This window comes from Ictalurus furcatus, chromosome 28, assembly GCF_023375685.1.
Source record: "Ictalurus furcatus strain D&B chromosome 28, Billie_1.0, whole genome shotgun sequence".
In the NCBI taxonomy this organism is placed as follows: Eukaryota; Metazoa; Chordata; class Actinopteri; order Siluriformes; family Ictaluridae; genus Ictalurus; species Ictalurus furcatus.
Genome location: NC_071282.1, coordinates 3799458 through 3827018, shown reverse-complemented (window position 1 = coordinate 3827018; position 27561 = coordinate 3799458). Strand labels below are relative to the sequence as shown.

At 39.6% G+C, this 27561-nt stretch overlaps 2 protein-coding genes across 2 annotated transcripts; both read right to left on the bottom strand.

Moving 5' to 3' along the window:
* Positions 1 to 636: 636 nt before the first annotated feature.
* On the bottom strand, positions 637 to 8691 carry hepacamb (hepatic and glial cell adhesion molecule b). Its single transcript, XM_053618579.1, has 7 exons — positions 8138 to 8691; positions 5941 to 6282; positions 3393 to 3674; positions 3207 to 3300; positions 3044 to 3126; positions 2466 to 2536; positions 637 to 1244 (listed from the first exon to the last, which is right to left on the bottom strand). Exons 1-7 carry the CDS (start codon positions 8205 to 8207, stop codon positions 885 to 887), a joined length of 1302 nt encoding a protein of 433 aa, XP_053474554.1. The 5' UTR covers positions 8208 to 8691; the 3' UTR covers positions 637 to 884.
* Positions 8692 to 15998: 7307 nt separating this feature from the next.
* Positions 15999 to 23882, bottom strand: nrgna (neurogranin (protein kinase C substrate, RC3) a). Its single transcript, XM_053618580.1, has 3 exons — positions 23757 to 23882; positions 20897 to 21043; positions 15999 to 16620 (listed from the first exon to the last, which is right to left on the bottom strand). The coding sequence occupies exons 1-3, from the start codon at positions 23769 to 23771 to the stop codon at positions 16600 to 16602; spliced, it is 183 nt and encodes a 60-aa protein (XP_053474555.1). The 5' UTR covers positions 23772 to 23882; the 3' UTR covers positions 15999 to 16599.
* Positions 23883 to 27561: the final 3679 nt, after the last annotated feature.

Genomic DNA, 27561 nt, shown 5'->3' with positions numbered 1-27561 from the left:
TATACTTACAGCCATTTCATTATTTTATAGTTATTGAAAAGCCATGTGACCCATGTCATTTCTGCAGCTCGAAATGGATTCCTAAATGATTATTAATCCTGAACTCAGCCTAAAAATGATGTTCATCTAACATCGTTCCTGTACAGTCATAAAGAGCGCTAATAGAATCAGCTATTATCTTGAACATGTTGATTTAATGGTCTGGAGCTACAGCTGAATGCAAAATCGTGCATACTCCGTTATTTCCTGGTGAAAAAACGAGTACATGGATGCATCATGTATTCGGCAGCGAAATGAGAATTTGAAGTATATTTATATATATTGCACAATCAAACAAAAGACCTAAGAGAACATGTTGCTTTCATTCTCTCGGTCTATAGTTCTGATTGATGAGTGCTTCCATGATTTGTAAATCAAAATTACATTTACTTTACATACTGTACATATTTGTAAATGTAATTGAAGAAGGGTGTACTTTCTTTTTCCCATGACTGTAATTGGTTTGTAACATTGTTTATAGAGTAAAGCTTAAAATGCACACTTTGAACACATGTCTAGGCACCCCCCCCCACCCCCCCCCCCCCCCAAAAAAAAAACAAAAAAAACAAATAAACTAAAGGTACGAAAGATGTACACTTGAGAGTACCACCCTAGAGACAAGGTACAGTTAAGTAGGTTTATTTTGTTCTATATAATAATATTCTTTCTACAGTGCAAGCAAGAGAATTTCTTCATAAACCTTGGTGAATATAGGTGAAGGTGAATAGGTGAAGATCCTGATTTTGAAAATAAAGGCACTGGCAAAAAAAAAAAAAAAAAAAAAAAGAAGATATTTACATATTTTCACATTCATCTCTGTTCCATGTACATGCCCTGATCTCAACTTAGTTGACAGGAAGTCCTTCTTCTATCTCTCGGAGTAGCGTTACAGGCTGGATGCTACTTTTAGCTGGTTCGGTGAGAGGTGAATCCGCAGGCCGCCGGTTTGGAGGGGAGGAGCTACTGGAGGTGCGGGTGCGTGGTGGAGTCGGCACATGAGTGGGCGGGTTCTGGCTGTGGCTCCTCCTCTGGCCGTGGCGCACAGGAGGGGAGTTGGTGGGTGTGCGTGGGTAACGGCGGGACGCACGTGCTGGAGGTTCAGGTGAGTGTGTATGAGGTGGGGCGGAGCTCCTGGTGCTGGAGGGGCTGCCTCCGTTGCTCGTGCACGTTTTGCACACTGAGGCAGGTTCTTCGCTTGGAGTGTCCTGCAGGGCCAAATATACATATTCTGGTTTACTCAACCCAATCCACTGCAACATTCATACGAATTCTAAGAATTCAAAGAGTTATATATAATTGTTTGACTTGATAGAATCTGCAAAACCTTTCCACTGCCCTAACATTAGGCCTGGTTTATACTCTGCATTTTTGCATACTATATGTGTGCAATGTAAGAACAACAACAACAACAACAACAACAAACTAATTGAAAGCCTCAATGCTATTTACAACTGGGTTCTGATTCACCACAATATTAGGTATAAAAGGTAGGGAATGATTTATGATTTTCCCATTTTTCATTGGGAAGCCTGGAGCCTATCCCAGGGAACTCGGGGCACAAGGCGGGGGACACCCTGGACGGGGTGCCAACCCATCACAGGGCATAATTCTACACTACAGACAATTTGGAAATGACAATCAGCCTACAATGTAAGTCTTTGGACCAGGGGAGGAAACCAAAGTACCCGGAGGAAACCTCTGAAGCCCATGGAAAACCTGCAAACTCCGTACACACAGGGCAGAGGCGGGATTCAAACCCCCAACCCCGGAGTTCTGCGGCCAAAGTGCTAACCACTAAACCAACATGCCCCTAAATAAAGCAATATTACTCTGAAATCCTTGATAAAACCCACAGAGGAAGGGCCTCAGTGACACACAGCACAGGTGATACGCATAGTTAGGGATTTGAAGGTGTGCACGTCAGCCAGTACATGCAGCTCTGCGAGTCACGCTGCAAAATCCACTTCAGAAGTAGCAGAAATATAAACCGCTCTATACAGCAGCTAACCCTTTAAAACCACCCTTAGTATGCCTCATTAAAATGCGACATAAAAAATGCTCCGTAAACTTTAATGGCCATATTGTGGAATATTGTGGAATGTTCGCACAAAAGCAGGTGACTAAGACCTCATTGAAATGCAGCAATAAGCATTATTTTTTCCACCATTCCTGTGTGAATGGTGGAAACTCAGACTTCTGAAAGCTTCTGTAAATATCCACACAGTGACTCCTCCACATTTGAGCCTTTTAGCCGAATTTGAGTCTAATCTAATCTGTGAATTATTTTGTACAGCGGTATGGACTGAAGCTGAATGAATCACATCAAAGTAATGTGCCACTTATCCACTTGAATGGTTATTTCCGGACACGAGTGTGCTAAGCCGAGAGGCGTCGATCGAATTATTTTGATGGTGACGTGGTTGTACCTTCTCCTTCAGGATGTAAAGTGAGACCGGATTCCTGCGCTCATGATCTGTCACTAGCGGGACGACATGATCTAAAAACATAAACACACGCCAGTGTATAAATTAGTCTGACACTTGTACAGCCTAAAGTGGTAGCAATGAATGCACTGAAAATGACTGCATTCTGTATGGTTGAAATCCTTTTTCATAACAGTTCTTGGGCGACACTTGAGAATTAATAGTAGCAAAAGATAAAGTTAATAATAAATGGAGATTGGTAGCATTTGCAAATGTAATCCATTTATCTATATCTTCTACTCAGGTAGCAAACTGATGTTGGCGCAGTGTCTATTTTGGGTGGTTACGTTGGTCCTTCCTATGCAACATTGTGCAGTGTTTGGAAAGACGCACTTTTCATAACAACCCTGCTAACATTGGACCAACAACATTGGCAAGGTGGTTTTAAATCATTTTCAAAATGTCAAAATGGGGTTCTCAAGATAACTATGGGGAAAACCTCGATTTTAAGGTTCTACAGAGCACCTTCAACGGTTAAGCAATCCTACTATCAACATTTTTCCAAGTGTGTACTTGTTTACCTTCTGGTTTGTCCTCGTGTATGATATGGTGACTTTCAGGGCTGGATCTTGGTGTATTTGTCTTCACTTTCTGTCTTTTCCTTCTGCAATATAGGATACGCTAAAATGTTAGAAATGACTGGCTGAGCGGAGTGAAAAAGTGAGCAATACTATGATTTCTCGCCTTTTTGACGGCTTCCAACAGGCACACACTGATACCAGAGTGATCAGGACAAAGATGCCTCCTGTGGAAAGGATGATGTAAAGGGAGCTTCTTTCTGTAAACACAGAACGAGCAACTTAGCATTTTCTACCCTGATCATCTCAAACGTTATAAAATAAAGGTTGTACAGATTGAACAACTACTTACTATAAACGGTGAGTTTCAGGGGCAAGCTCTTCACACTGCCAATAGGGTTCTCCACGAGACAGCTGTAGACATCATCATCCACCAGCAGCACTCGTGTGAGGGTCAGAACCTTCTGGTCAGGAGACAGCAGCAGGCGAGTGTGGTTAACCAGCGGCTTTCCGCCTTTCGTCCAGCTGTACGTGGTTTTGGTTCCCGTGTCGTGAGAACAGTTCAGAGTGAAATGTTCAGTCAGTTCCACAACAGTGGAGGTGGTTACATCCACATAGGGTGTGGATATTGGTTCTGTGAAAAATACTCAGTTGAGTGATGCACAGGGACTTGGAAGGTGGATCTGCCACATAATCTAAGACTAATAATAAACAAATTGAAAATATTATGGTTATTTAACAGATAAAAATGTATAATTTCATGTCAAGGTGATGCTGTCTATACAGCGCTGTTTATTTGGCATTTATAGAAGGAGCCTCCAGTGTCAATAGGTTTTCTGCCATGAAAAGTCTTTTTTATGCTTTCTAGTTTCTAGAAAACAAGCTGTGCTTTTTTTGTCTTACTGATTTCAAGAGAGAAAAAAATAATAGAAAAGTGAAGGAATGACTGTTGATAACATAAGCAATAAAAGGAGCTAACTTGTTTTGTGGATGTTCCATTATAAGTATATACATACTCATGATATATATATATCAGCCATAACATTAAAACCACCTGTCTAAAATTGTGTAGGTCTCCCTTGTGCCACGTACAGCTCTGTCCTGTTGAGGCATGGACTCCACAAGACCTCTGAAGGTGTGCTGTAGTATCTGGCACCAAGACGTGCCAGATCCTTTAATTTGTGAGGTGGGGCCTCCATGGATCGGACTTGTTTGACGAGCACATCCCACAGATGCTCGATCGAATTGAGCTCTGGGAATTGTAGGCCAAGTCAACACCTCTTTCTCATGTTCCTCAAAGCATTCTTGAACAATTTTTGCAGTGGGTGAAGGTGTATTATCCTGCTGAAAGAGGCCAATGCCATTAGGGAATACCATTGCCATGAAGGGGTGTACTTGGTCTGCAACAAGGTTTAGGTAGGTGGTATGTGTCAAAGTAACATCTACATGAATGTCAGGATTCAAAGTTTCCCAGAAGAACATTGACCAGAGCATCACACTGCCTCTGCTAGCTTGCCTTCTTCCCATAGTGCATCCTGGTGCCATCTTCTCCCCAGGTAAGCCACGCACATGCACCCGGAAGTCCAAATGACATCAAAGAAAACATGATTCATCAGACCAGGCCACCTTCTTCCATTGCTCCATGGTCCAGTTCTGATGCTCATGTGCCCATTGTTGGCACTTTCGGCAGTGGACAGGGGTCAGCATGGGCACTCTGACCGGTCTGCGGCTACGCAGCAGGTACTGTGTGTTCTAACACCTTTCTATCATTAGTATGAACCTTTCCAGCATGAACCTTTTCAGCAATTTGTGATACACTAGCTGTTCTAGGGGATCAGACCAGACGGGCTAGCCTTCACTCCCCACGTGCATCAGTGAGCCCTGGGCGCCCATGACCCTGTCACTGGTTCACTGGATGTCCTTCCTTGTTTGGTAGTTACCAAACACTGCATACTAGGAACACCCTACAAGACCTGCTGTTTTGGAAATTTTCTGACCCAGTCGTCTAGACATCGCAATGTGGCCCTTGTCAAAATTGCTCAGATCCTTATACTTGCCCATTTTTCCTGCACATCAACTTCGAGAACTGAGGCTGCGTCCAAATATTCCTACTACACAATAGGCAAAAAGCAGTATGCTAAAGGAGTAGTTCTCAGAATTCTCAGTCTTCATAAAACAGTAGGCGAGAAATACCTGGATACTGATTCTGCCTCGATTCTGTAGTATGGAACGACTGGACACTGTGGATACTGCACTATCCCATAATGCAACGGGACTGGTGCGGAGGAACTGTCTGGATTGTATTCATGCTTTCCATTTATACTGATCAGTACGTAATGTATGAATAGCCGAGCAGAAGGTACTGAATCGAATGCAGTAGGTACTGTTAAAGTATGTGATTTCGGATGCAGCCTGATATATATATGTATATATATATATATATATATATATATATATATATATATATATATATGTATATCTATATCTATATCTATATATATATATATATATATATATATATATATATATATATATATATATATATCCCACCCTTTGACAGGTGCCTTTGTAACAAGATAATCAATGTTATTCACTTCACCTCTCAGTGGTGTTATGGCATTGATTTAATGTCAAAGGAACTAATAGAAAGCAGAAATTCATGTCTGCCCTTATAAATTGCCACATCAATTCTTTGATGTGCAGAGCTGGTGTTCATTTTCCCAAGAAAACACAGAAAGAAAGCAAAATGTTGGGAAGGTGGGGGTGGTTTAACTTTACATTAAGTTTACTTTGGCAGACATATTTCTGACTTTTATTTGAACATACCATGCTATCCATGTTAACATTTGAGCCCAACTTGTCTTCTGCAACCACTTTTTTAGATTAGCATAAAAGCATACCATCCACGGTGAGCTCGATGCTCTCTTCCCCTGTGAAGGTGTCATCAGTGATGGAGATCTCCACCTCATACACTCCCTCGTCAGAGAGCTTTAAGTTATGCAGTAGGAGAGTGCCATTCTCAAACACCAGGATACGGTCTCGGTATTCCAGCCGCAGGTTTCCGATGATCTCGGTGCCAATCGACTGGACCACCGTGATTGGTTTCTCCCTCTTGAGCTGCCATTTGATAACAGGTGGATCCAGACTGGTGCTGGAGTACCGGACAGAGAGCAGGGCTTCCCCACCTACTGTGCCTCGGATCAGATTTCCAAAACTGGTGATGTTTACACCTTCGACACCTCCTGTGCAAAAGATGGTCAATTTCAATGTGGCCTCATTTGCTGATTTGACCAACCCTGACCTCATCAACAATAAGAAATAAGGTAAAGAGTCGTTGCTATTGAGTGCACCAAGGTATTTCTCCCGTCACGCCTTTCTCATTTACTCTTCTCAGCTACCTCCTACACTGTGAGAAGATAGTACTTTAATGTAATAAGCATGCTGCTGATTCTGTCAAAGCTTCTTCTCGCCTCTGCATGTGCCCAGCTGCTCCCTCCTTACACTGCATCCCGAAACACTTATTAAGCCATAGTAAAACACATTAGGATGAATTCCACAAAACCCTTTAATAAGCAAAACTCAAATCAACAAAATAACAACTAAATGGTCTGACGTGCACTAAATCTTCCAATAATGCAGTTCAACCACTGCAGCATGTCAGCTTTCCTTTATGCCATTAATATGGAATAAAAAACAAAACAAGTTACACAACATTTTCATTAAATTTGTGTGAAAAATCTAAGAATAAAATCTGTTCATATCCAGCTTGATAAATGGGGCCTAACGTGTACACTCCAACTCACACTCACACATTTGAAATGCAGCATCCTTATGCCTGTGGTGAAACCTCTCAAAGGTGAGAGTGTTCCACTATCAGAAAGAGCTCCAAATAGAAACGCTTTCGGAAAGTAAGACCTTCTTCATCCAAAGAACTATTGAGAAAACAATTATTCTAAGAGTGTTTGTAAGTCACCTGATAATTAAATGAAATCGAAGCAGACCGAAATCTCACAGTTGGTAGAAACTGATTCACATGAATAGGTCCCAATGGCACTGATTAGTCAAGAAATCTGTTTGTATGACATTATTCATACAACAAAATCACCTAGCTTGGAAGAATTCCTATCATTATCTGTCAAATTGGGCAAGTAATGAAAGACCTATGAGAAAGACCAAATGTGGAATCCTCTTATTCATTAATAAATTAATAAGATTGTGGAATCAGAGGTTTAGTGCAGCAGAAATACATAAAAACATCAAATATGCTAAATCTATCGAGTCAGGATGTCGACTGAAAATGTTCCTGGCAAGCAGACTCAGTGCGAGAGAGGACGATCTGGATTGAGGAGACAAAAGCTGGGATTGTTTGGCCTAGCTTCCTCCATGAAAAGCAGCCTCAGAGAGAATGCACAATCGGCCGGTTGGAGGAACAGAAGCGCACAGGGGCTCCACTGATTCTGCCGATGACAACATTGGACAGCAATCCAACACAAACAGCTTTGGGAAGCATGGCGTCCAACAACGCTTTCATGCCAGTATCGCCGGAAATATGAAGTGACCATTTGTGCTAGGTCTCTCTTTATCTCAATGCTTTACTGTCCTGTAGTTAAGTCTTGTATACACCAACCATAGACGGCATTAAATACGCGACACTACTTCCTTTGGGAAGGGCTAATTGACCATAACCACATACTTTTATAGACTAAACTGCTTGGGACTGAGTCTATTTAAAGACATTTTACGAATAAAACAATAAAAGCCTATTTATGAGTATCACATTTGCTTTGTTATGTTTGCATTTACTTTATTAATATGAACATAAACATCTCGTATATTCGTTCTCTCTGTAGCTAGACAGGAATAAGTTCAGCCATCATACGGATACCAAGAAACATCTGTTTGTATAGAATTTATATCAAAGCACCCTTAAGCAAACTTTGTCCACCTAAAACTGGAGATTTCCACGAGTACTGTCACTAAAATCACGTAACAGACATGGAAACCCAAACGTCTCAGCAGTACCTGCTCCAAACCACTCAATAATTGGTAATAAGTAGTGTAGGAATGGGGAAAAAAAATGAGTTTTGCTTCTCTTACCTGTTTGAAAGAGGGAGAGGATGCAACAGAGGGCAAATGTTCTGCAGTGATTCATCCTCCCTTCCTTCATCGTGGGTCTAACGCGCGTTCTCTTCCCAAAACCATTCGCATGATTTGTCCACTCCAAGCACGTCCTCCTAAATGAGCACCGCTATTCTTACTGAGGCTGGACTATGCCAAGGCTTCACACACACACACACACACACACACACACACACACACACATGCAGTAATGGACTGTGTGAAGCATTGTATGTTTTTGTGTGTACATGTGTAGTCTGGATTTATGCACCCCAGTGTGCGACGATGTATTTGAGTGAACTATTGTACTGTATGTTTGTGTGCTGTTTCTGTATGTAGGGGGCGTTAACCAGGACTTAAAGTACTGAATGATCAGTACACTAGAAAATAAGAGCCCAGCATTTCTTTAATGACATTGCATGGACATTGTGCATTGGACGTGCTATAAGAATGATTAGAGTAAATAATAATGCACCATAATGCACCATTTTTCCTCTTTATTAACACACTGAAATTGCACACTTCGGTCAAGATACACTGTCAGTACCAAAGTAGTAGTACTTTTCCTTGTCACTGGAATGGAATCGTTAATGGTACATGTTTTGTACCTTTAGTACGTATCTTTTACCTGGGAAGGGTACATGTTGTGTACATGCTTAACTTTAAATGTACATTAGGTACATAAAATAATTTTGAAAGGTAAATGATACTATACTGAAGGTACAAAAGATGTACCCTTGATGCGTCCAGCCCAGCCAGAAGGAAAAGTACAGTTTAGTGGCTTTATTTCTGAGAATGAGGTCTTACAAAAACAAATCAGGAATTTCACTACCATAAGCGAAAGTGTCCCCTTTTCAGGCTGTAGCTTTTTTTTTTTTCCTTCCTTCCTGTCCATGGACCATATTTAAACAGTCTTGAACCCAGGACATTGTTGAGTAATCTAACCCCCCGCTATCCCATCATTCATAGGTCCAGCAGGAGGGAGAGGCAGTCTAGGCCAAATAGAGCATGAGGAACAATTTTGATTATGGATAAATTGCGTCTTCTCTTAACCGGAGCAATTAAAAAAAAACAACATCCAAACTCCACAGGAAAAAAAAAGTTTATTTCACTGTTTTTGTCAACACACAACCTCCTAAACGGTGTTCTCTCTAAATAATTTTTTCCCCCTACTTTCATAATCAGAAATTTCTAGATGATCTGCATTCGTGAAATTGTACATGTCCATTTCTATCCCGGATTTCAGAAAATGTGAATTATTGTTGTATTTATGTACCAAAGCAACAAAGAAATTCATTTCCGTAAAAATTCTCTTCCGTAAAAAAAAAAAAAGCATCTTCATAGTTAAATGAACTTTTTAATGAACAACTTAAAAAAGTGCTTTTTTGTTTTAATACGTATGCACTTTTATACGTATTTAATTAGTTACAGCCTCATTTTGAATCTGTTACCATATTCACCTATAGTGTCATGCCATAACCAAACTGGATGTGAAACAGTGTTAAAAAAAACGATTTTATGACAGCGTCTACACTCATTTGTTGTTGTGAGACGCACTGAATGGACTGATAAAATTTGGGCTAAGAGAATTCATTCAGGATGACAAGCTAGTCATGCGAAAGAGGACGAAGGGAATGAACTTTCAACGTAACCCAAATAGTCTCGGACTAGAATTTTATACAAGGTTTTGTTTGTAATGTGTGTAAATAATGGGTTACTTGTGAAGGATAATTTCATTAACAGAGCTAAATGAAATGCTTGTTTTTTTTTTGTGGGGTCGCGTTTTGGATTGTGTTCAAGTCCACATTACTACTTACACAATATTTCCTCTGATGTTCTTCAAACAGCTCCTCCTGTGTCAATCCTTGCAGAACTTCGTCCCCCGTCCATTGAACACTCTCCAGGGAGAAGTCAGAGATGGTGCTATGCTGATGTCATTGTTAGCGCAGTTACAATAATGTTTAATAGGAGGAAAAAAAAAACACCCAGAGATCTCAAAATGTATGTGATGACAGTCAGTTTTGCTCAATTAACATCTAAAAACATGGTCGAGACCCGGCTTGGCTAGTTTCATGATCTACCAGATGATGAGCACAATGGTGTTCTTAGCATGAAAGTTACTATGAAAGCAGATTGTACAGATTAGGAGGTAAGAAAGCTGGACAGACTAAAGGACTAAAGCGCCGCTGCATCAGTCTCTTTAGGAAAAGATGACGTAGGATGATGTAGGTGGTAATTTGCAGGTTGTAATAATGTTATAACGTACTAAGTGAAAAAACCCCACCATGGATGCCTTCACGAAAGCGTGTCTTTTGTTTGTTCTGTCAGAGAACGTAACGCTCATAGAAATCTACTTTAAGTGCACTTTTACAGTTAGAGGCCTGAGTGGCTATTGCTTGTGCTCTGCTATAGTGAACTTTAAACACTCAACATTTAGTGATAGTTAGTGATAACTCAGACGTTGATGATTACCTTCTCAAACCACCGATTAGTCTGGTCAATGTTATGGATTTAACCAAGTACTGTGTCTGTATATTATTCGACCCAAAGCCTATGCTGCTATAAGCTAATTTAAAACTAGAGAAGGGGAACTTTACACTGTTCACAGTGTGAGTGGCCATATTGATTTGATGTCACTCAGTAAATGGCGAAGGAACTGGTATTTGAGAAGAGGTAGTTGAATAGCATTGTGGGTAACATTAGAAGCAAATTAACATCGCGAAGTTAATATCGCATATTAATTATAAAGATTTGTTTACAGCAGCACTGTTTGCTCAGGGTGGATTTTTCCCTTAAGGCTTATTAGGCTTGCTCAAGGGCGCAGTCATGGCAGTCCTGGGAATTTAACTTACCACCTTTTGGTTACTAGCACAAAAACCTTAACATCTCATTATACAATATCGTCATGCAAAGGCTCTACTTAATCAGAATTCTTCTTCTTCTTCTATTATAACACTGGAGCATTCCAGAGGCAGGGTGATAGAAGTGCTACACATAGCTCGTAGTACCATTTTTAGTGCCTTTTTCTTGTTCTTGGAGCACCACCACCAGGCCAAAAATCGCCTTTTAAATAAATAAATAAATACAAAATGCTTGCGTTGGCAAATTGGTGTGGTATAAGAGGAACAAAACAGTTCATATTCTGTTGTAGGGAAATAATCAACTTAACAGTGGTACCAGTAACCCCACTTTATGCTGGGACTCAACACACCACCCTGTTGTTGATTATTTTCCCATAACAGCACAAAGTGTTTTGTTCCTTGCATAGTATTTGATGAGTGAGTTTGGAGTTTGGTGTATGAATGTGATTTGAAAATTCTACATTCAAACCTTCTTTTATACATATTTAAGCCTCAACATTCACTTACACACATACAACAACCTGCGGTCTACGAGCTTCTTTTCAGCTTGTGTAGAATAGTGCATGCTCTAAGGCAATTTGCATTCAGTGTTCACATGCGAAACCGGCCACGTCCACGTCCACGTCGGTCACCCTCACATGTTCACGGCATGTATGCAACATTTAGCATTTCAGGCCAGAGTAATATATTTTCCCAGGTTTCTCAGAGCAGTTCAGATCCATAACTATGCCTGATCAGAGTATTTTGACTGTGAGGGAAAGAGAAAAAGAGAGACAGAGACAGAGACAGAGAGGAGAGTGAATTGTGGAGGTTGTCACTGTATACAGTAATTTCATCACTCCATCACAGGAAAGTGAGTGTAGGAGTTGCAGCATGCTTGTGGTGACCCTTCATATACAGCGCTGCCAGTTTGGAAGATTTACATCCCCGTAATCAAGCCTTTAATAGAACTTTGCTGTAGAAATTCTAGATATATTATACACTAATCAGTAAACGTATTAAATCCACCGCCTCCACTGTGATATTAACAAGGTCAAATTGGAAGGAAAAGTGTTGAATCTGGCAACATTCATTTATGTCTCATTTCCATAAGTAAACCATGCACACCCTAGCCTCGTTCACCCACGAGAAGCATGGCAGATGTAACTCGAACAGCCGAAGCAGAGAGAGATGGTGAAGCCGTGGAGAAGTAGCGCTGCCGTTCGTGTTGCTATTGGAAACCGAGTGAAAATTCATATTTCATAACTCCCCCGCCCCCGGCCGTGTTGCTGACTGTGTGGGAGCCGGGCTGCGTGGGCACTGAGTGGGTACAGGCCCTCGTTCCATAGTCTTGCTCAGCTTAATGCACACAGCACATGCAGAACTACAACTAGAACTTGGCAAAAAAAAATCAATTAAATGGATAAAATGTCATATTTTGACTGTGGTGATAAATACTGTAATAGCTGTAGGCACTGTAGTAAACCCCTTGATATAACGTGGTTACAGATCGTGATTCATTAAAACTCATAAAATTTGGAATCGTTCAAAATAACCATAGCATACATGAAAACATGTAGTGATTGGTGATAAGTACAGCAAGAGTGAATGAAACACATGGGTGCATGCTGTTAAAAATATTCAATGACAGGGTGGTGCGATGAAGCGGAGTTACAGTTACCGTTCGATGATTTTCCAGCTAACATCAAGTCCCAAAGTCTTTTATTTCTCTTATACCATGGCATTTTCCCATAGAGTGCAACTTTGTATTTAATAAACAACATGGTGTACTCTTTATTCATTTATAGTTACATTTTTTTGTGGGCAGCTGTGGTTCAGGTGGTAGAGCGGGTTGTCCATTAATTGTAGGGTTGGCGGTTCGATTCCCGGCCCACGTGACTCCACATGCCGAAGTGTCCTTGGGCAAGACACTGAACCCCAAGTTTCTCCCGATGGAAAGTTAGTGCCTTGCATGGCAGCTCTGCTACCATTCGTGTGTGTGTGTGAATGGGTGAGTGAGACACAGTGTAAAGTGCTTTGGAACCACTAAGGTTAAAAAAGTACAGGCCATTTCATTTCATGGAATGTCTGTGAAAAAAGTTAGTTCCTGTTATCGCTTACGTTATAGCAGCAACAGCCTCTCTTTTTTTTCCCCCTCTCTTGAACTTGCAGCTTGTCACGTTACCGCTTCCTGTGACGGAAAACGTAAAGCTGCAGCCTTACCTCTGACTGTCACAAATCGCTGATACTGGAGACTCCTTCCAAAAATGATAAACGAATTTCTCCTGACAGACAACGGCACCGTATCGACAGTTACACAAGTGAATCTGTTTATGTTAAGCGTCCAGCCTACAAAGTCCCTCTGTACGTGGTTGCTTTGGAAATGATAATGTAATAGAACGAGCGCATTCATATAAAACTCCGGGAAGCATTGGTTCACAAATGACACGGAATGAATGACCTGTACTGCTGATTCTGACAAGATCCTGGCCAGGATTTTACTCAAATAAACATCCGTGGCCCATGCAGAGATAAGGGAAAATGGAAATGAGTGAAAGTAATATCACGTGAGTCAGGGGTTCTCAACCTCTAGGCCTGAGCAGCCACGGCCCTTCGCAATTTCATGTTCTCTCTGTCCTAACGCACCTGATCCAGATCATGAAGGGCTTGGTAATGAGCTGTGGAGATGGATCAGGTGCGGTGGAGGAGAAAAACTTGAAACGGCAAGGTGTAGAAGGTCAAGCAGGACTGGAACTGAGAACCTGCGCTCAACACACATTTTCCTTCACTGCTTGGAAATATGTCTTACTTATGTAGAACAAAGGTTTTAAGGGCCATGGATTTATAATTCAGTAAATACCAGCCGGAAAATGTCCTTCATATTGAAACGGGTCGTATGCTATTGTTAATGCAGAGAGGAAGATATGGGTCTATTCTGTTCAAAATGGCTTTTAAGCAAGAAAATAAAAAAAATTGATGATGTCAAAGTAATTGTCCATGTTTTGTCATCATTTTGATTGATCCTAATTTAAGGAAACAAACTGCTCGATACCAGGGGATACTATGTGATGTAAGCCTAGTCACATAGATATCCATCCATATCCATCCATCATACTTCTTATCCTACACTGGGCACTTAAGGCACAAGGTGGGGAACAATCCGGATGAGGTGCCAAGCCATCGCAGGGCAAAACTGCACACACACTCACACGCTACAGACAATTTAGAAATGCCAATCAGCCTACAGAGCATGTCTTTGGACTGGGGGAGGAAACCTGGAGAAAACCCCCAAAGCACGGGGAGAAGGTGCAAACTCCATGCACGCAGGGCGGAGGCAGGATTCGAATCCCCAATCCTGGAGGTGTGAGGCAAACATGCTAACCACTAGGTGAGAAAAAACCTCTACAGACAACACTAGGTGAGTGAAAATAACAGCTCTTACCCAGTATGTTGTTCTTGACGCTCAGCCTCTATCGATCATTGACAACCATGAAAGTAACGAAGGGTACTTGTTTAATTGACCCTTAATGTGTGTGTGTGTGTATGAGAGAGAGAGAGAGAGAGAGAGCGTGAGAGAGGTTTTTTAATCAGGCTGCAGGAGTGCCAGAGCTCATGTTTTTAATTACAGTACACAAATCACAATGGACAGAAGAAAGTAGAACATGTGGTGATTATCGCTTCCTGCTTTTCCCCTGGAAAGACATAACTGTTTGTTTTTTTCCACCCCACAGTCACGCCGTACAAAGCAAAGATGCTGTCTAACCTGACTAAGGTCACGGTTTCTTCAAGGTATTAAAAAATAAAAAATAAAAAAATAAACCCAGACTATGTTCTACAAGGTGCGATTTAGCCTCGAAAATACTGACTTTGCCTCGTCGAATCCCAGTGGCCATGTTAAGAACCAATACTTATAATACTTTTTCAGCTTAAGTGTTTTAAATGAAGTCAGAAAAGACACAAACAGTACTCCTAACCCTGACTTTAACTTTAGATATGGAGTTATATGGAATCATTCTGAATTTACAAGATCATGTTGCGGGGAAATGGAGGACAAAGCCGTTTCATTGATATATTCGTTTATTTTCAGCAAGCAGGTGAATGTGGTCAGGGTCATGGTGGATCTGGAATCTATCCCGGGAACTTTCTGAGCATGGTATGCATCGATACAATTTTCTCTGACCGAATACGAGTACATGTTTTTGGGTGTTCACTGATACCGCTACCGATGCACGATCAGTGCAACCATGGAACATTTTATTTTGTTGATGTTCATGTTTCTTTGGTTTACATGCACAGTGGCCATGAAAAGCATGCATAAATGTGTGTGAGTGCGCTTAAGCTTCTAGACTGTTCTTTCTAACATTAGCTAGTTGATTTTAAATGATGTTATGTTGGATTGGGTAGGGTTCCAGTGGAGATTGGGTAGGGTTGCAGTGGAGATTGTGTAGGGTTCCAGTGGAGATTGGGTAGGGTTGCAGAGGAGAATGGGTAGGGTTGCAGTGGAGATTGGGTAGGGTTGCAGTGGAGATTGGGTAGGATTGCAGTGGAGAATGGGTAGGGTTGCAGTGGAGATTGGGTAGGATTGCAGTGGAGAATGGGTAGGGTTGCAGTGGAGATTGGGTAGGGTTCCAGTGGAGGTTGGGTAGGGTTGCAGTGGAGATTGGGTAGGGTTCCAGTGGAGATTGGGTAGGGTTGCAATGGAGATTGTGTAGGGTTCCAGTGGAGATTGGGTAGGGTTGCAGTGGAGATTGGGTAGGGTTCCAGTACATTTGTACGGGAAAACCAGTTACAAAGACAGACGTTCATTTGATGTAGGATATTAATGCAGTTCTTCAAAATTCAGATAGGAGGAAGAGGCAGGCAGGTTTACTTACATAAAAAAACATACGAGCAGCATAAATGCCGTTTGTAGTACCAAGGCTGACAGGAAAGCAAAATACTACATTTTTAATGCATTTATTAATGCAATTTTTTCCCCTTGATTAATAATAATAAAAAAAACAACTTGTGTTTTGGTTTTGATTGAAGTTTTCAAAAGTGTGAAAAACATTAATGTGGAACAAATAAAAAATACATTTCATAATGGTTTAAGGGAATTTTGTACAATGAACACCTTGACAGCACTGAATCTGAGCCATTTTTTAAATTTTTTTTTTTTTTGCTTTATTAAACAGGCAAAAACAAAACCACACTAGAAAAGGCGATGTAATAAATGCATACTTCTACTGAAAGAGTACAGGCGGGTGTGAGCAATAAATAAATAAATAAATAAATAAATAAAATCAGTATACGTTTTTGCTTGTATTATTAGAAGCGACAGAGTATTTAAACCAAAAACGTTAATCACTGAAAGCGATATGAACAAAAAAATTCAATTGAAACTTTCCACAGAAGCTATATAACATGCTGAGGGGCTATCGTGCGCCACAGACTACTGTCCAAACTCTATCAGGAGCGGAGGAGGAGTGAAAGGTCACTGATCCAGGCTTAGTTTCTAAGTTTACACTTGTATATATTATACACTGAAAGTTTCTCTTCAACCTCTGGTTATTGCAGTGATGTGTGGAAAACTGTCAGGGCGGCAGTGGATGTCGTCTCACGCTACTTCTTATCCCTTTGTTTCTGGAACAGAGACGAGACTGTCAGCTTGTGGCTGCCGGTCCAAAATCACGCAGCACAGAACAAGACAAACAACTCCGAATGAATAAATACTCACACTATAGAGTGGTAGAGTTTCATTTAAGCATCGGTGATGTGTGAAAGATAAACAGACTACTTAAGAGACCGCCATTTTTGTTATGAGAGTTGAAACTACCAATTACCTTTTAATGTGTAACCTCTGACTAGCGATTGGTCTGCGTTACTACTGAGGAGATACATCGCTTTGAAAATTCGGCTAAATAATTGACATCTATACGTTAGATCGAATCCATCGCAGCGTCGTCTGAACTGACTCGAGGGAAATCTGACCTTCAACATACAGGAGTTGGTCAATATGACAAATTTGCTTAGAAACAGTGCGGCATCTTGAATATTCAAGATATTGAACATATCTTTTTTTTTTTTTTTTCAAAATTCTGGAACTTTCCGATTTCCGATTCCAGATGTCAGAGGCTCATTTATCATTTATTAACACCCCCCCACCATCTCTTCTATATGTATCTTTTATACTCTCTTAGAATCAGCCTTGCCACTCGAACCTGTAATATATAGACATAAATACACGGATTTGCCAGTTTGTTAGTTACACCATATAAAGTACTTAATAAACCACCGACTGAGCATTTTGAAAACTACAATACACACTTAGTGGCCAGTTTATTCAGTGCTACAAAGGTGTGTGCAAAAAAACTCACTGCTTTAAAGCACATTAAAAGCACTTCCTGTGCATAAATAAAACAACCAAGAGCGCTGATACTCCTGTGATCTATACTCCCATGCCATCTGTATTATTGCCTAGCAACAAGTAATTAAGGCGGCATTGCTAGGAAACCGTTTCAGCCACAAGGAGGTCTATGGGGAGAAAATAAATCCCAGACACAACATGCTTTGTGGAGTTGGGTTTGAAATGCTGCCCTATTAGACACCAGATAGAAATTGGTGACATGAACTTGTGGGTGGTTTCGTTACAGGACCGAAGCAGTGAGAGGAGACTGCAGTGTGTGTTAGACATGAAACACCTTATTATACAAAGGAAAGTGCAAATCTGAGATTTTTTTTTTCTGAAAACCAGACATTTTCTTTCATTTCTCACAGACAGTTGTTAACGTTTTTAACGAATTTAGCAAATCAGGAAATGCCTACAATTAGAAATAATAAATCCAAAGACAGCATCAAAAACAATCACTGAGTAATTGCAAATATGTATACACATTTCTTTTTTTACACACATATTATTATTATTATTGTTTCTGGGTTTATTGTATTGTTTATCTGTCTTTAATTGTACTGCTGAGTCTACATTTTTGTTTTATTGTACTTGTAAATTGCCTGCATTTGCACTTTGGTACTGAGTTATTTATACGACTTCTATTATTTTAAATACGGAGCTTGATGCTCTGCACAGAATATAACGTTATACTTTGCACTTCTTGCTATTTTATTTATTTTTTGCTAGAAATCAGAGGCATCGAAATGCTATTATAAAAGGGTCTATGCTCCGATTTAATATGCGTGCCTGAAGCTCTCATCGGGTATTGGTTGTGACAAGAGTACCTGTAAAGTTCAGTGGTTTGAACTTTGTTTTCAAAAATATTTCAAAAATAGATCATATATACTGTATAGACACTGACGAATGACAAAATAAAGGTTAAACTAGTAAATTATGCACTGGGGGGCATTTATTTATTTAGCTGATGTTACGAATCTCCGGAAGGAACTAGGGACTTCCCAGCAGCCACTGCACCTCTGCATCATGGTCACATGACCACTCGTACCTGACTCTCATCCCGGTTAATGAGCACCTGTGTGTATTTACTGTACACCTGGTTTGTACAGCACTCGGTGTCCGGCTTCATTTGTCTGATGTTATGTTCTCTGGTCTCCCAGGTCTTGGTTTATGTTTGTTTCCCTGTTCACATATGCTTAGTGTCTCTTTTGTGTTTTGTTTAATCTTTATTAAACTGCATCTGCACGTGCGTCCGTCTCTGCCGTCTCCGTTCCTGACAGAAAGCCAGACCACAAATGGATGCAGCAGACTTTTTCGTGACCCAAGAGGCAATCCTGAAGTCCCTGAGGACGAATCCAGAAGGGAAGGAGGATTTCATCAGGGCCAGAGGAATGGCTGGAGGTCAGGCATAAGATCTTTGGCCACCCTCCTTCCCCTACTGTGGATCTCGCTCAGCCTCTAGAATCAACGGAGAACGTCGCTCAGCCTCCTGAACCAACGGAGAACGTCGCTCAGCCTGCCTACTTGACTGAGGACGCCGCTCAGCCACCAAGTTCAGCTGAGGACGCTGTTCCTTCTCCCGGTTCAGCCGAGAGCTCCGCTTAGCCTCCCTGCTCCGCCTCGGATGTCACTACGCCAGGCTTATCTTCAGACAGCGTTCCGCTTTCCTACTCCACTGAGGATGTCGCTCCACCATCCTGCTAGGATGAGGATGTCGCTCACCTTCCTGCTCCACTGAGGACGTCACTTGGCCTCCATGCGCTGCTGAAGATGTCACTCCTTTGCTCTGCTCCCCTGTCCTTCTCCACAGAGTACATCCCCCCTCCCCCCATGCTTCACGGAGAGCATCACTCCCTCCCTCTGACCTCGCGGAGAACTTCGCACCCTCCTCTGACCTCGTGGAGTGTGTCGCTACCAGCTCTAGCTCCGTGGTTAACGTCGCTTCTACCTCGGGCTCCACCTTGAGCTTCATTTCCCCCTGCATCACGGTCACATGACCAGCCGCACCTGACTTTCATCCCGGTTAATGAGTTGTTTTTTCCTTTAATTTGTTACCTATCAGTATGTATGTAAGTAACTTTGGTACGAAATGTTCTGTTTTTCTGGAAAGTACTATTTATTGTATTACTAGCTATACATTTATTGTGAACTGTTTTGTTCTTCATATATTGTATAGCGATATTGTATAGCAATTATTGACATTACACTGATTAGTGATGTTACACTGATTAGTAATGTTACACTGATTAGTGATGTTACATTGATTAGTGATGTTACACTGATTATAAATGTTACACTGATTACAAATGTTACACTGAGTAGTGACATTACACTGATTAGTGATGTTACACTGATTAGTGATGTTACACTGATTACAAATGTTACACTGATTAGTGATGTTACACTGATTACAAATGTTACACTGATTAGTGATGTTACACTGATTATAAATGTTACACTGATTAGTGATGTTACACTGATTATAAATGTTACACTGATTAGTAATGTTACACTGATTATAAATGTTACACTGATTATAAATGTTACACTGATTAGTGATGTTACACTGATTATAAATGTTACACTGATTAGTAATGTTACACTGATTATAAATGTTACACTGATTAGTAAAGTAATATTACATTGATTAGAACTGTTACACTTATTAGCGATGTTATACTATTAGTAATGTTATACTGATTAGCAGTAGTACCCTGATTAGTAATCAGTACTAATTAGTGTAACCTTACTAATCAGTGTAATGCCACTAATCAGTGTAACATTAATAATCAGTATAACAGCAATTACTTTTATTATTATTTTTATTACTATTAATATTATACAAATTAGTAACGTTACACTGGTTAGTAATGTTAGAGTGATCTGTAATGTTATAATGCTTATACTGATACTGTTTATTTTTGAGCAATTTTAAAACAAAATCTGGCAGAATGAAAAAAGATGTTTGGAGGTGTGAGTCAGCTGTTTTGTGCTGTTTGGTGAAAATGTTTCCAGAAGCATGGTTATGCAAATCCCCTTCAAGCTGCTACTAATAATTTACTACACTTCACTGTTGTGAAAAAAACACCATTATATAATATTATGTGGCCATTTCTTATTTCACTTACTTAATGTAAATCTTATCCTGTCCTAATCAGTAAATCAATAGCATAAGCTTTGAGGACATGTGAGGTGTTTGTGAGTCAATAAACAATAGACACCTGATTCCCACTAGAACATAACTAGATGTTTTTGAACAATAACATACAGCTGTTCTGTGTAGGACAACCCTTTGCGGAAGTTAGCTCAATGGTAACAGATAAACCTCCAATTAACCATGAAAAGTTTAGAAAAAGGCAGAGGTGTGATAAATCCCTACGTGATTAACCTCTGAGGAAAAGAACATTCAGGTTCCTGTTTGTGAGGTCGAAAAGTGTGAATGCAATCTTGTTTTGGAGGGAACGTTGTTTTCCAGCCATCCAGAACTTCATTATGTGTGTTTTTGCTCACCTCTTCTCGTGGTTTGTCATCCTTCATCTTCTTCCTAGTCATGTGACCCCGGAAGCCAGCCTGGATCTTAGTGGCAGCCTTGTTAGCGGCAGGGTCGTCCAGTGGGATATCCATGATGTCCTCGTCTTGTGGCTGAGCGCAGCCCTCCTAGAGGGCAGAAAACAGTGTGAGGGCGGCCATGTTGGTTATGAGGAAATGAAATGAATGACATGCAGATATTTGTAAGCGCTGATGTAATAAAAAAGGCTATAGGCTATAAACCAAATGGAATAAATAAATACATAAACCTAGTACTATTTAGAAAGCAGCACTTCTTACAGTATTAATAATATTTCCTCTATTGATAAAGTCTAAATTGTAAAGTATAAACAATTGCTCTGTTATTTAGCCTTTCTCCGCCCCAAAATTTGTAATTCCATTCAGTTTTTTTTAGACAAAAATTCAACAGGTGGGATGATAACCTCAAGTGCATTTGCCAGGAGACTCTAATGATCTGTTATACCCGAAAACCCATACCAATTATTATGCAACACCCTTCATAGACTCATTACAGCAAGTTATATCCAGTTGATATAACTTAATGTCATTAAACCACAACCAAATAATCAGTGTGGCATTTCCTCAGGCCATGAAATTCCACCAATTCCCTGTAGATTTATCACTAAAGAATCAGGTTGTAGTTGAAGACACGCTTTCTTCCCTGTGGGTTTCTGTGAGCGCTTTTTTTCATCATTCCCACACGACTAGTGATTGTCATCACTGCCTATTGAGGCCTGAGTTTCCGACATCGCATCTAATTTAGCTTGTCTGCTGGGGGTATATTGCTCTGCAGAGACCGATGCCTTGCAAATCCCGAGCTTCACCATGGAACTTTGCAAGGAACCATGTTGAGCGAAAAGGAAGCATGACGTTCCTTAGGGGCTGCTCTGCTATTACAGAGGGATAAACATGCGATCTATTGTACGACAAACGAGGCCTCGCGGGCCTGCCTTGCCTTTCTGCTCAAAGGCCTTTCAAAGAAGCCAAAGCTGAGACACTGCACAAGATTTTATGCACTTGTTTTGGCTTGCATAGACCTTTGAATATTAATGGTGCTCATTCATAATCGAATTGGATAAAAAATGTGCATAGTAACCAATTTAGGCACAGTTACAGAGCCCAATCGACGCCGAAACATCTTGTGTGAAAGTGCACTTGCAAGTGCGTATTGCTGGAACAGCGGCCCATCAGTCCGGAACATGCAAATTGCCATCTGTCTCATTCACAAGCCTGATCTTTGGATTCTGATCAGATAATGCAGTTAGTGTTAGTGATTCCAGAAAGTATTTCAGCCCTCAAGTCAGAACCCACGCTTATGCAACGTCCTTCATCGCTTGTGTTGCTGATTCTTTGTGTTGGCGGGCTTTGACTACAGAAATTGGTATCAGAAATGTCAAAAATGTTGACCATTGTTTCCAGCAAACATTATGACAGATAATGAGACAACAGCATTTCAGCAAAGGCGCTTCAGCTGAAAAGTGCAATTTCCACCGTGCTTCGGCAACCCGTGCGACCGTTTAATTGCTACTTACATAGCAGACGCACTCATCCTTCTATGCAACACACACACACACACACACACACACACACACACAAAATGCCTCCTACAAATCACAGACACTGGAGACTCCTACTCCTCACATAAATATTTTAAATAATGTCTCTTTAAAAAAAACGTCATAATATCAGTGATAAACAGTATAGGTTTTTTGTTGTTGTTAAATAACAATAAAAAAAAAAATCTGTTTATTATCAGATTATTATGTGGAGCATAAGTTATTACGATATTAGATGCATTATACTATATTGTATTATATATGATATTATATATTGTATGCATTAATAGAAACCGGTGATTTGAATTGTCCACTGTCCGTGCTGCTGTTGTAGAAAATTAATCAAAGCCTTCTGACCAATCAGAATCTAGAATTCAACAGCGCCGTGCTACAAACACGTTTAGTTATTAGAAATGATATGAGTAACAGTTAACATATTAACAGTTTATTTTACTCAATTGCTGGGAGTTTGTTAGCAGATCCGGGCTATATATATATATATATATATATCATGATACATATCATGTACGGTAGGAAATACCTTTGAGATTTTATCATGATATGATATTTTTTGTCATATCGTCCAGCCCTAAACACACTGATCACAAACGCACCCATGATGTGACGTGTAAAATCTTATACAGACCAAAATGCAGTATGTATTGAAGCCAGGGCTCTTTAAAACACCCACATAAACTGTGAACTGTGATCTGAACTCAACTGGGATGGAAAAAAAAAAAAAGAAAAAGATTCTGATCTGTTACATTGCTCATTGCAGGATTGCATGCAGAGTTGAGTTTCATTAGCATCACAAAGCCAATCATTTTTTTTTTTTTTTGCATAGCAAATTTCTGCACACCCAAGCCTACATATGCTGCCACGTTTCCTTATAGGTCTACTGTCACACTATAGTCTATGAGAAAGGATGTAAAAGAAGAGAATAAAGTCTCTGAGGTGTGGATCTCTGATGTGTTCAAAGCTCATCAAAGTCACAGTCAAGCCAATAATCCTCCACATCCTACACACACTCAGCAGCTGATACTTATGTAACCACTCAGCAGGTGCAGGCGTCAATTATGATTCAGTTACATTAATACTGTCATTAATATTCTATGGGCGACATTTTGGAAACCTTCTTTGAGCTCTGTCACACACACACACACACACCTGCAAATAAAAAAGAGAGAAACTGACTGAAAATAGTTTATTCAAACTCAGAACTAGAAATAATCCCAACATGCTTGACAGAAAAGAGCTCTACTTACTTTCCGACAGTCCATGGCGATGTAAAGAAAGGTTTTTAATGAATAATTGTGAGCGTTAATTATAAACCGCACTCAGGTAAGTGTATCTCGCTGAAACCCTCCTTCTCAGCGCGCGGCTTCTTCTCGGATCTATAGCGGCTCGCGCTCCATCCCACCTCCGCGCGGTAATCTCACCGACCAATCAGATTGCGCGCGTGGACGAAATCAGCCAATCGGCTTCCACGACAGCTCAGGTAGCAACCAATCAGCATCTCGAAAGATCACAGCCTGAAAACATCTTTCACACTGCTTACCTTTACGGTAGACTGTTTAAAAATGTTTTTTTTTGTTGTTGTTTTTTTTTGTAAATACAAACGTGACAAATTGAAGTCAACAGCCACAACAACAACAACATAAAGCGTGTTAATGATGTGTTTGGACGTAAAGAGCCGCCAAAACAACTGCTATGTTGCTATGTAGACTCTGGAAGTTTCTGGAACTGAAGTGGAGAGATGGAAAACCATTCTTTCAAAAGATTTAACCTCAGTTTAGTGTTTTGGTGACTAAATCACGGCTGATATACCAGTAGCTATAGGTGTTGACGCAAATTGGACATCAATATTCGTGTCTACTATAGTGAAAGTACTTCATTCGTCATACAAACATTTGGGGTTTGCTGTTATAGATAAATAATCAATGACAGGATGGTGTGATCAAGTAGCCGACCATCAGTTACCATCCATATTTGTAGTAATAGCACAATAGGTTTAATTTGCCAAAACTAATAGGCTATAGTAATTGTATTATATATTACTATTATGTATTATATAGTAGGCCTAATTATAGTACAATGTAACTATACATTTATAGTTACAGTTTTATTGTTGTGGAACATCCATAATCACTTAAAGAAGCTATAAAGAGCTTCTCTTTTTTATTCTCTGTTCAAGTTAACAAGACAAGATAGTTTCCTGTGTCAGAAATATGCTACAACATGTTTATTTATAATTGAGATGTTTTTCCAAAATAGATGTCTTCTCACAAAATAGCCTATTCTATCAGTTAGGTAGAGAGAGAGAAAAAAGAAAGGTTGTTTTAGACATGCCAATGACTATAAAAACTGACTAAAAACTTGGTTGGCAAATATTTAAAAAAAAAAATCCCATTTAGTTGGCTTAAACAGCAACAATTCATTTCAATTTTAGCATATGATTTTTTTTTATGTTTTGAAAAATATAGTTATGAGGTCGAGGAATATATGTCTGGACTGTTGGTCCGGAGAGTTCAGAAGGAGAACTGTGGAGGAAGCTAAAATTTTCCTTGGTCATCTCATTCAGCGGGGGTGTGATGACAGATACTTGAGTGCATCCTTTGTAGAAGAGAACTGTATCCTTGGGTGACTCCCACACACATCTTTACAAGTGTTTCACTTTAAAAGAAGGCGTTTATATATATATTGTTTTAAAATGCTGAAATGTGCAGAATTTTTTCTTTACTGAGAAAATGATCTTTAAGCCATGTGAACAAATAAGAATTCAAACACTTCACACAGTCTACAGATGATTATACACCACACATAATTTAAATTAATGTTAAATATTTCTACAGTATAATTTCAGTCAAGTTTCTGATTTATTTGATTCAGATTCAGACCATAAACTTTTATTTAACGTTAATACGTTTAATTAAAACTAAATATACTCCCTGCAACATCTTTATTTTATCCAAACAAAAAAATGTCCAATACTTTATTACATCCCACAGAGAACATAAACATTACGAGCGCTTCCTCGCTCAGTGATGTCTTTACCACAGTAGCTTTAAATGACGCTCACACCTTTGCTTATTACCTCCTTTTTTCTTCTCCTACCTTCTTTCCTGTCCTCATCTGGATCAGCATTTACACAAGGTAATTAGTGGAGAATGTGAGATAATTAGTGGAACAAATGACAGAAATCTAGGATACACTATTGTTTCCATAGCTTTTCTCTTCCCGAGGCTTCACCTGCTTTGTTTATAGGTCAGTAATCCCTAAGGCCTGCATGTGGGTTGAGGTGGAACAGGATGAAACATTTACACTATGACAACCTTACAACTCATATCATGGTTTGCAGTATATGCATGGTGTAGTACAGTTTTTTTCTTTCCTTTAGGGCAACTTCCAGAATAGTTTTTAAGTGGTATACTATTTATTAAAAATTTAAATGGTGTAGAAAAATATTTTCTAAATGATTTATTATTATTATTATTATTATTATTATTATTATTATTATTATTACGGTATACCATTATACCACACACACATCTTTAGCATTTGTTTCACTTGTGAATTAATGTCATTAAATAATTCAATACTGTACATACACGTGACTGTAACCCTAAGTGTAACCTTAACATTAGGTTGCATTTTAACAAAAATGTTTCTTTCCAATGTAGTGTCCAGTGATCTTCAGTGTAGTAAAATGTTAAAAAGATTCATAATACTAAATTATTTACTTTTTCATCAGCTTAGAAAGTGTATCAAAACCAAGTCTAATTAAACATTTCTCTCAGCCAGAAACATTGAATAGCAATCAAAAAATTTTCAGGCTGCCAAAGAGAAACAAAAACAGACTGGAAGATGCTTATATTTTACAGTGAGCAGTCAAAGATCACTGAGGACATTTGGTCACTACAAAGACCGAATAATACACATGTTTGTCTTACTATCCTTGTGAGGACCTTCCACTGACATAATAATTAATGCAGTTAATTAATGCTAAGCGTACACCTAAATCTAACTTTTAACCACTGTAAGCAAAAGTAAACCTTTTAGCTCTTTAGTTTTTGTATTTAAAAAAGGTAACTTCTTTGTCAAAACTGTCATTGTGGGGACATCGGGTCCTCACCAAGACATAAAAACAGTTCATGGATTTGCTACCATCTAGTGTTCAGTGTTCATCAGTACAGTGATATGAAAATGATTTATACTGCTTAGATTCATAACAAAATAAACAATTTAGTGTTTCAGTAGGTCACAATGTGCATCTAAACCAAATTTGAAGACCTCTATAAGAAATATTGCACGAGGGTCAAACTGTTCAAACTGTTCACCACTCTCATTAAGCTTTATTTATGGTGTCGAGTGTTTTGTCCTCTCAGCAGCCAAATAGAGACACAAAGAGACTGCATCCAAGAAGGAGAAGATGTTCTTGAGCATAGCCTCAGGAAAAATAAAACAAAAATTAAAATCACTATCAAAATTCCCTTTGAACGTCATGTATCTCATTGTTTAAGTTACATATGGTAGAGAAATTAGTTTATTATAACAATAGAAAATGACACCATGAAGATGTCCATTTTGGTTTTACTATATGATTAAAATCAGGGCCAGAGCTTAGGATGGTTGTAGTTTAATGGACCTCCAGACCATAACGTTGACATCAGTCCTAAAGTTTACAGTTTACAGTGTACAGTATGCTCATTGTTATCCTCTTTGCTGGACTGGCTCACTACATTGGTGGAGTATTACTCATGATCAAGGATCTGCTGATGCGTCATTCTATAAACTAAATGTACAATTGTTCTTTCTTTCCATACAGCATGGCCAGTTACAAACACAAAGGGAAATTCTGCTTCCTCAGTGACATTTTGGGGAATTCTATCTAGTCATCACCAAGGCTCTAAAGCTGTTCACTGTCTGTAAAGCTCATTAGGAGATGACACACTGTTTTGTGTCCAAATTATATGAGAATTAGAAAAATGGATAGTCTCTCAACATAGAAACATACCTGAGTGCTCTTCTTTGTCCGTTGGTGGAGGTGTGGAAGACTCTGAACAGAATATA

Coding starts and splice junctions, on each gene's coding strand:
- hepacamb (XM_053618579.1), bottom strand. CDS start 8,207: ATGAAGGAAGGGAGGATGAATCACTGCAGAACATTTGCCCTCTGTTGC. Junction 3,127..3,206: donor TGTTGGAAGCCGTCAAAAAG/GCGAGAAATCAT, acceptor CCTATATTGCAG/AAGGAAAAGACAGAAAGTGA. Junction 1,245..2,465: donor TTTACATCCTGAAGGAGAAG/GTACAACCACGT, acceptor TTGGCCCTGCAG/GACACTCCAAGCGAAGAACC.
- nrgna (XM_053618580.1), bottom strand. Junction 16,621..20,896: donor ATGACAAACCACGAGAAGAG/GTGAGCAAAAAC, acceptor TCTCTGTTCCAG/AAACAAAGGGATAAGAAGTA.